The sequence below is a fragment of the Anarrhichthys ocellatus genome, unplaced genomic scaffold, assembly GCF_004355925.1.
Source record: "Anarrhichthys ocellatus isolate YVR2014 unplaced genomic scaffold, GSC_Weel_1.0 scaffold1720, whole genome shotgun sequence".
In the NCBI taxonomy this organism is placed as follows: Eukaryota; Metazoa; Chordata; class Actinopteri; order Perciformes; family Anarhichadidae; genus Anarrhichthys; species Anarrhichthys ocellatus.
Window position 1 is genome coordinate 56 of NW_022281694.1, and position 9,920 is coordinate 9,975.

Below are 9,920 nucleotides of genomic sequence, written 5' to 3' on the forward strand. Positions count from 1 at the left end.
GATGGATGATGGATGGATTGATGAAGGGATGGATGGATGATGGATGCATGATGGATTATTGATGGATGATGGATGGATGGATGGATTATTGATGGATGGATGATGGTTGGATGCATGCATGATGGATTATTGATGGATGGATGATGGTTGGATGCATGCATGGTGGATTATTGATGGATGGATGATGGTTGGATGGATGGATTATTGAAGGATGGATGATGGTTGGATGGATGGATGATGGATTATTGATGGATGGATGATGGTTGGGTGGATGGATTATTGATGGATGTATGGATGGATGGATGGATGTGTTCTTTCCTTACCTGCATCAGGTTTGGGATGCATCAGTTTGAAGGGAACTTCCAGACCGACCTCACTGCATTACAAAAAAAAAAAAAAAAAAGTGTTTCTCACTGCAGTTTATTAATGAATGAATACACAGTACATGATGTAACAATTATATGTCACTTTCTACTTTTCTACTTACTACTATTGATGAAAACAAGTCAACAGGAACTCACCTTGATCCCATCATCCTGAGAACACGACAGAGACAAAGATGAAAATTGGAACAGAGAGAATAAAAAATGATGTTGAATGTTTTGATTTTAACAAAACAAACAAAGACAGCAAACATTTGAAAGTTGGCAACAGTCAGGAGCCGGTGAGTTCAAACTCGGTCCAAAGTAATGAATTTCTACGTCCATCAGTTACAGAATAACATGATTCATCAGGAGTCTTTATGTTTGTGTCACCAAATTAACGTAAGTCCAATATTCTCTCTCTTTTAGCTCTGTTTTTGGTCTCCACCACCATGTCTAACAAGTCTCCTACTGTGGCTGTGTGTTTTTGGCGTAACAAATTTAGTAAATGCCTCAAAATTTCACAAAAAAACGTTTTATGCTTGAATGAGGTGGAGAAGTTGGTGTATTGATGAAATCAAAAAGCAACAAAGTGCAATGGACATAGAGCTAATGGATAAATGATGATGTTCATAAAGAATGAGAAAACGTGAGATCTGGTGGAGGCTGTAACCTTCCTTACAGAAATGTCATATTTCCATCAGGTTTTCTAATATTAAATGTCTTTACTGGGAAACACGCACACACAAACACACACAAACACTTGTGACTGACCCTCCGACAATGAGCTTCACCATGATTCTGTATGAAACCATGATCCCCATAACTTCCTTCAGCACACCGTCTTTGACACTGAAAGTGAAAACAAACACTTCTGATAAAAGACATAATAATGTGACTCAATGACCGAGCTGTCATTTAGGAGGCTGTTCTCATGCATCATCTGTAGCTATTCCTAGGAAAATGAATGCGCGTAAACTGTAGATATCCCAAGAAATAAATATGCATGTAATTCTATGTAATCATGAACGAGGAAGGGGGGGTGTATGGGTCAACAAAAGCAGGAGACCGCTGTTTGTGCTCCTTGTGAAACGAGAAGTCAGTAGTTTTGTTGCTTGAACCTGACCAAGAAGTTCACGATCTATTCTTTAACTTAACTGAGTAGTTTTAAAACGAAACTAAGTATAATCTTTTCCTAAACTTGCTTCGGTAGCTTTGTTATGTAAATCTTACTCAGCAGTCTTGTTGCCTAAATCTAACCAAAAGCTAACAAAGTATTTTACAATCTTGAGTTCTGTTGCTGAAACATAACAAAGTATTTCAAGTAGTTTGTGTTAGGATCCCTGTCTGCTCCTAGTGTGTGCTCCTCTGTTTTTCCCCTGTCTGTTTTGTTATTGTGGGCCATGTGCTTATGCTTTGTTTTTGTGTCAGCCTACAGTTTCCACCCCCGTGTTCCGCCCTCTACCACACCCCACTCCTTAGGCTCAGCTGTGGGGAATTCCAGCTGATCGTCCCCAGCTGGCTTAAATACCTCGCGTTTCCCCGGCGCGGCGTCAGTCCGTCCAGTTACCAGTCTGGTCACAGTGCACGTAAGTCTGAACACCGATTCAGTGAAGATTGTAATCTGTTTGTTTTTCTGTTCCTTCAGTATTGAGTGCGGTTGAGCTTCCCTCCGGACTCCGGTGCAGAAAGAGGAGTGACTTTAATTTGCTGGACAGTTGGTCTTTGTTTTTGTTCATTCATTCTTTGACTCCTCCTGCACATTTAAAATAAAGTCTTGGCTGGAGTAAACCTGCTGTGTGCGTGCGTTTGGGGCCACAAACTACACTATCCCATAACAGTTTTGTTGCCTAAACCTAACTATTTCACAATCTTTACCTGAACTTACACGAGTAGTTTTGTTACCTAACTAATTGGTGTTATTGCCCAAATCTAACCAAGTAATTTATGTTATTTTCAGAAACGTAACTAATTCATTTTGTTGCTTAAACCTAACCATTTCCTTAACTCAACTGGTGGGCATGCAGAATCTGGCGTGGTGTGTGTGTGTGTGGGCAGATGTGCCTCCTCCTCCGATAGTCACTCCCTTTCCTTCAGCCTCAGAACAGCCTGAGAGTGTTGTAAACTTTCCCGAAGTTTTCCCTGCATGTGCAGTTACTCGGTCGATGAGTCGTGCCGAATCAAAGGAGGTAAATGGGGACGTGGAGGAAAAAATTGCTGTGTTTACCCGATTTTCTTTTTTCTGTGTCTCATAGTGATCTGCAGAATGAACAGAGCAGATCCAGCCTTGGAGGAGTTGTTTGGATCAGTGCTGTCAGTTGGTGAGGCGAAACGTGCGTCCAGGGGCTACCTTCTTCGAGATGGTATTTTGGTGAGGAAGTGGGTGCCCCATGGTGAGGATTTTGTTGGGGATCCCATTTTTCAAGTTGTCATTCCAGCCAAGCTTCGTGGTCATGTGTTAAGACTTGCTCATGATGGATCAGGGCATTTGGGTGTCCGGAAAACCTATGACTAGGTTTTTTTGCCATTTCTTCTGGCCACAAATGAAAAAGGATGTTTCTATGCATATTAAAACCTGTAGTACATGTAGGATGACTAATAGGCCAAATCAGGTCACTAAACCTGCTCCACTGGAGCCAATTCCAGCTGTCAGCCATTGAGTGCCTAATCATTGATTGTGTGGGGCCGCTGCGCCGTGCGAAGTCTGGTAGCCAGTATTTGATAACTGTTGTGTCAAAGCACCGGGTACCCGGCAGCGTATCCTTTGCGAACAATAACTGCAAAATCTGTGGTTAAGGCCCTGAGGCAATTCATAACTGTGTTTGGCATCCCTAGAGTCATACAAAGTGACCAGGGATCACATTTTTCTTCTCGCCTGATGGCCCAAGTGTTAAAGCTGCTAGGTATCAGACATAACCAGTCGTCTGCTTATCACGCACGGAGTCGGGGCGCTTTGGAGCGGTTTCACCAAAAACTCAAGTCTCTTTTGCGTTCATATTGCACAGAGCTAGATGGGACTGGGAAGATGGCCTACTGTGGTTGCTGTTAGCTGCATGGGAGGTTGTACAGGAAAGTACAGGGTTTAGCCCAAATGATCTAGTGTTTGGCCACACTGTCCGGGGTCCAGTGTCTGTGTTTAAGGATGGTTGGAAGGAGTCCGGTCCGCCCACCAATCTTATTGATTATGTGAATGGGTTTAGGCATTGACTTTATTCTGCAGGGGAGTTGGTAATGGAAATGTTAGCCGCATCACAAGCTAAAATGAAGCGGTATGGTCCTCAAGCTGAGATGCGTGAGTTTAGTGCCAGTGATTGAGTTTTGGCTCTTTGTCTGTTGGTGACTTCACCCTTCCAGGCTAAGTTTTGTGGTCCGTTTACAGTGGTTAAACGCATCGCAGACAAGAATTATTTGATTTCAACTCGCGGTCGCAGGAAACCTATTAAATTGTTCCACGTGAACTTGCTGAAACCCTATTATGCTCACTCTTCTAGTGCACCTGGTGATGTCCAGCAGGAACCAATGGCATTGAAACCAATGGCATTTGCAACACTGGCCCTGTGTGCCAGAGCACTCAGTATAAAAACCCTCTGGATTCTCAGTGGGTCGCTCTCTCTTTCCTGAGACACCCACTTTGGTTTCGGTTGTGGTTTGTTCCTACACTATACAACACTGCATATACACTTTACATGCACCCACTCACACTGCTGAAATGACTGACTTCACATGTCAGTTAGTTTGTTTCTTTTATATTACTTTAAACTTAATAAATAATTAATCAACTGTTTCATTGAATGAGTCTCCCTTTTTTTGTCATGGCCGTTCGGCCCGGTTTGTGACAGTGTTTAGTATGTTTAGTGGCCTAAACTTAACTAAGCAGTGTTGTGGGCTAAACCTATCCAAGTAGTTGTTTTGGCGAAACATAACTAAATAGTTTTGTTACCTAAACCTTATTGAGTAGATGTATTGCCTGTATCTATCTACTGGATCTACGGGATCCACCTAACAACTGTTTTCTTTTAAAGAGGCTGGATGTGTTGCTCACATGCTCGATGACGCCAGGTTGGTGTCTTCATGCTTCAGCTTGCCGTCCAGAGCGATGCCCCTCCTCTCCCTGTTGTTAGCCAGCAGAGGCAGCAAGGTGTAGACTTTCTGCAGGGTTGCTCCAGGAGACACCGAATCCCTGAGACACAAATGAGCATTATTAAACTTTAGTAGAAAATACAGTAGTGTACAATGACCTCCATGATTTTACTATCGAGCATCCAAATCTTAAATGTCCTCCGGCTCACGTTTGAAACTCTTCTGAAAAAGCTTTGAGGAATGTTAAAAAAATTAGGGAAGCTAAACCAGGAAGTGTAATAAAAACATACAAGGAGCAATTTTCCTTCACTGTAACATTAAAAGCGACGTCATTCACACTCGAACCAAAATTATGAACCAAAGACTTCTGTAGTTTTCTGACGAGTAAAATTATTTTATTGAGACAGAAGAACAAACCTTTAAGATTAATCAAATAATAGTTATAGTGACAATGTTACCTTAACTTTAACTTCAAACAGACAAGTTATATTACAGACTAATTCAATTAACTGTAAATACAAAGATTCTTTTTTCCAACTGCATATTAAGAAATAAAAATAAAACAAGGAGGCAAGCTAAAACCACGTTCATTTAAATGTTAATGTATTTGTTAGGATTTGTCTTATATTTTTAAGAGACTTTGTTTCATTGAAAATATGTGAGACCTGGGAACAAGATGACATCACTAAAGAAACTCTGTGAACACAACTACAATAAGTACAGCGAGTCAAAGTTAAAGCAGGAAGTGATGTTAAAAACAGTTTGGGTCATTTCATCCACAAGAAGCCTTTTTAAAAGAAATAGTTCTTCAAGATGTTGAAAGTTTAGCTGTTAAAAGGCATCTTCATCATCATCTCCATGACGGTGAGTATGTGTGTGTTGGTTTCAGGATCAGAGAACGACAGCTTTCCTCTGTTCCAGTCCAGATTCACTCTGATCCTCTGGGGATACTTCTGGACTTTGAGAACGAATTGATCTGATGGAGAGGCAGCTCAGTATTCACCAACCCAGAACCATATTCTCCATAATCCAGACTCTATGTCTCTCTTCCTCTGGACAGACTCTGGTAACACACCCAGAGACCAGTCTGTACTGTCTCCAACCTGGACGTCCCTGAGTTAAATCCCTCAGAACCCAGAACAGACCAACATCCATCAAACCTCTCTGGATTATCAGGAACCTGCTGTTCCTCTCCTGGTCTCACACTGGTCAGATCTTCAGACAGGATGAGTCCTGAACCAGCAGTGTTTGGGTCCAGAACCACAGGAGTGTAGGAGACCATGTCCTTCATCTTGTTCCAGATGTTGAAGGCCAGGTTACCCAGGTGTTTGGCCTGGTCTATCAGAGCTCCTGAGAGCAGCTGTGGATCCTCCAGCAGGGGGCGCTGCTGGACTCTTTCCACTGCAGCCTTGTAGTTGTTCAGGAATGAGATGTCTTCAGCTCTCAGCTGGTCCTCTGTGGCTCTGACTGTGTCTGAAAGAGCTGCTATCTCTCTGCTCAGAGCCTCCATCTTCTCCTTCATCATCTGACTCTTCTGCTCCTCTTCCTCCCTCAGTGCAGCCATCCTGGCCTCCTCTTCCTCCTCTAGAAACTGGTGAAGCTCCTTAAACTACTCCTGAATCTGCCTCTCTGTGCGTCGGGCCTGGACCTTCATGTGTTCTGCTGTTTGATCAGACTTCTCTTGAACTTCTTCATAAACCTTTAACTTCTCCTTTAAGGGCTCCAGAGCTTCCTGAAGGTTCTTCTTGTGTTGTGGCGCAGCTTCATCGATGGGTCTGAATCTGTGGTCGCTGTGTTTCTCTGAATCTCTGCAGACGAGACACACCGGCTGCTGATGGTCCAGACAGAAGAGTTTGAGTTCCTCAGAGTGCAGACTGCAGAGAGGCTCTGAAGCTCTCTGATCGCTCTGCTGTAGGAAACTCTCACACAGGTTCTTTAAAGTGAAGTTAGGAGGTACGAGTTCCTTTGAATGTCTTCTCTTACAAAGTGGACACTCTTGGACTTCCTTCTCTGTCCACCAGTTCTGCAGACAGACTCTACAGAAGCTGTGGCAACATGACAGGATAACGGGATCTTCAAAGACCTCACAGCAGACAGAACAGCAGAGATCTTCCTCTAACCTGGAAGCCATTTAGTCCGTGAGTGAAGCTGTGAACTCAGCAGAGTATCAGCCAGTCGTCCTTCACTCCCTTCGTCTCTTGAGATTCCACTTTCTTCTTGTGAGTCTCCAGCAGGTCTAAGAGGCAGTACTCCAGTCTTCCCTCCTGTAGTTCTCCTTTCTCAGTCTGAATGGCAAACTTGTTGTCAAAGTGGTCTTTCTCTTCTCAGTGAGGCAGAATACTCGTATCAGTTTCCTGGTTCGTCTCAGGTTAGTTTGATCTTTAACTGTCCAGAGGTCAGTTTTATTCCGTGTGATGAAGCAATAGAACTTACAGACCACGTGGTCCTTCTGTTAATGTTCACCAAGGTCTAAAAGTCTTGTGAGTGTATTTCCAATACGTTGCTTTCTGAATACTCGGGACTAGAAGTAGTTATAAAATCTGATTCTTAGCGGTTTGTTTGAGCACTAAAGTTAAAACCCAGGTTCCAGTTGCTGGTATCAGTACCTGGTTGAGCAGCTTTTGCAGGTTAACAATCATATTAACAAATCTCTCATCACACGATGCAAACATGACTCATGAGCCAGCATCATATAATACAGAGTAATTAACAGCGTTTAACTTTGGTTAGATAACAGGTTAGTGACCCTCGAACTCTCTCTCACGTTCTTTGTTAGTGTTTTATTTCTCAAAGCTGAAATCTATCAAAGGAGTTCAACACTCATCAATCATTGTGACTAAAAAAGGCACAAACCTCCATGTTTGAGGCGCATCTTTCTTTCTTCCTTCATATTCAAAACGTATCTTAATTATTGAGGCTGTTAAAGTTATATTTATATTTTCTTTATACAACCAGAAAACTGTCATAGAGAGAAATGTCTTCCTGATGTGACAGAGTACAACACTGATTTAGATCTACAGATGTGATGATGATGAAACCTCTCTCTGTAATTCAGTAAGACGTAGTTATTTACCCCGGTTCCTCGATGGCCACAGATTTGACGTAGCTGTCATTGGAGTACAACACCACCGTGGAGACCTGATCCACTGAGGAGGACGAGAAGGAACAGGACTTCCATTTACACTTGTTCATGCAACAAGAAGTTGAGACATTTAGCTTCTCTGGCTTCATGCAACTTAAATGCATCTGTGCATGTCTGAAGTGAAGAACGTCCCTCCTCTAATAGCAGTCGTGTTTACCAGAGACGATGAGGTTCTTGATGTTTTTGCTGGAGTTGTTTGTGACGCTGACGTGCACTTTGACGGGCTCACCGTGGTAGTATGTCTGGAAACAAGATGCAAGGCCAGAGAGCTTAAACAACACATCATCTGTTCATACTACTGACGATGCACAAGGCTATTTCAAGGTAAAGTTCTTTACAAATATCTAGTCAACAAGCTGATCTAGAGAAATAACTAAACCCCCTCATGTGCAGAGTTAAAACAGTGTTGATCAGAGGATATAAAAGGCAACACTTCTAATGATAATAATGCACAATAGATGGGCTTCAAGCACAACAACTCCGTATTTGATCAAAGTGCTAGGTTTCATTAAGTCCTTTCAGACGGAGGTGTGACGAGTTATATGAGCATGATGTGCATCAGCCATGAAGAAGATGCTGCAACTGCTTTTGAAATAGTACAACTTTCCTGACTGACGGCTGCTGACAAACATTCCCGACATCATGTTACTGTTTAAAGATACAAATAATGAAGAAACGCACCTCTTTGTCCAGACTAGCCCTGACATGCAGCGGTTTGTCCGACATGACAAAGTCCCTGGTGGTTTCAACAGATGGCGGCGCTCCCTCCTTCTCTGGACCATACTGAACCTTCCTGATCATCAGCTTCACTGAGCTCCTGTTGGACAAAGAGAAACAATCGTTTAAATAATAAAGACGTACAAAGTCCGGGTGACACTTATTCTGAATCACTGCTATCTTAGTGTTCGGAATAAAAGAAAAAGGTGATCTGAGGTCTACAGATGAGTCTCAGGGCCAACACATCCTTTTACATTTTGACTTTTGAGATCACTTCAGTATTAGTGCCAGGTATAATACATTTAAAAATAGATTCATTATTTTGATAAATTAACATTGATATGTTGAAAAAAAGCTTGAAATGTTGTGAATAATGTTTAAATGTTGATAGAAATGTTGAAATGTTGAGATTAAAACTGAAATGTTGAGCATAACGTTACATTTTTTGAGCAGAAAGTTACATTTTGAAAATAATGTTGAAATGTTGATTATGAGTTAAAAGTTGTGAAAAATGTTGAAAAGTTGAGTTTAATGTTAAAATGTTGAGTATGAAGTTTTATTGTTGAACATAAATAAAACTACTAGAATTAGTATTATGACATTTTGACTTTCTTCTCTGAATATTCCCCCTATGTTTGTCCCTTATCCTCTCCCGTAGAGGACAGAGCTGAGACTCACCGTTTGCGTATTTTAGCGTCCTGACTCTCAGCGCTGAACGCTTTGATCTCAAACTCCACGGCACATTGCTGCAGAAGAAGAGAGAACAGACGTCACCAACCTGGGATGCGTCTGCTTCATCAGCACCAGTTAGATTCCCGTGTCGGGATCTTACCTTGCCGACATCGTGGGGTGATGGCTGGAGAGCCACTGAGCAAGGCAGGTTGTCAGGAAACTGAGAGGACAAGAACACAAGTCGTCAGACTTTACGTTGTGCTTATTGAGCCGATACATAAGAGATAAACCCAATAAAACACGTTCAACAAGCAGTAAATAAATAAATAGAAAACAGTTTTAAGATCCAGTCGGACTGGAGTTATGTCTCCATGGGAGGTGGGGGGGGAGGTGGGGGGTTTAACATTACTGGTCAGTTATGTGTGTCAATGATAATAATTAATAATTACATGAACACCATGTGATTAAATCATCAAATACATTGTTTTTCAAGAAAAGGAAAAAACAATTAAATATAACAGACTGTCTTCAGTATTTACTACAGTGTATACTAATCATCAAAATATATTGTCTTTACAGTCACTACACAATAAGTTAGTGTGAATTTTGTACGAAAACATATTTTAACAACGATTCTATACTAACTCAATGTTCACAATTCATCTTCGTGTTTTGCAGCTATGAAGAGATTCTGTGTTTCATTGGACGATGTATTGTGAGACAGCAGTATTACCGCCTCAATAAACCATTCTGAATACTGACTAATGTCTTCAGTTTACTTCATCCGGTGTGAAAACAATACATGCTAATCCTCCTTTCAATTAGTGTGCAGTCTGGAGTTGGGACACTTGTTTTCATAGTCAGTGTGATATCTTGGTTGTCTTTTTGTGTCTCTTTGTGGTTGTTTTGTGTTTATTTGTAGTCTTTTTGTGTCTCTTTGTAGTTGT

At 41.7% G+C, this 9,920-nt stretch overlaps 1 protein-coding gene and 1 pseudogene across 1 annotated transcript; both read right to left on the minus strand.

Moving 5' to 3' along the window:
* Positions 1 to 245: 245 nt before the first annotated feature.
* LOC116377826 (beta-arrestin-1-like) lies at positions 246 to 9,193 on the minus strand (the record flags this gene model as incomplete). Its single annotated transcript, XM_031839566.1, has 9 exons — positions 246 to 376; positions 522 to 536; positions 1,137 to 1,214; positions 4,405 to 4,542; positions 7,516 to 7,588; positions 7,742 to 7,826; positions 8,266 to 8,401; positions 8,980 to 9,047; positions 9,134 to 9,193. Coding segments are annotated over 9 exons (753 nt in total), but the record flags the coding sequence as incomplete, so codon positions are not given.
* LOC116377827 (nuclear factor 7, ovary-like) lies at positions 4,820 to 7,172 on the minus strand (annotated as a pseudogene).
* Positions 9,194 to 9,920: the final 727 nt, after the last annotated feature.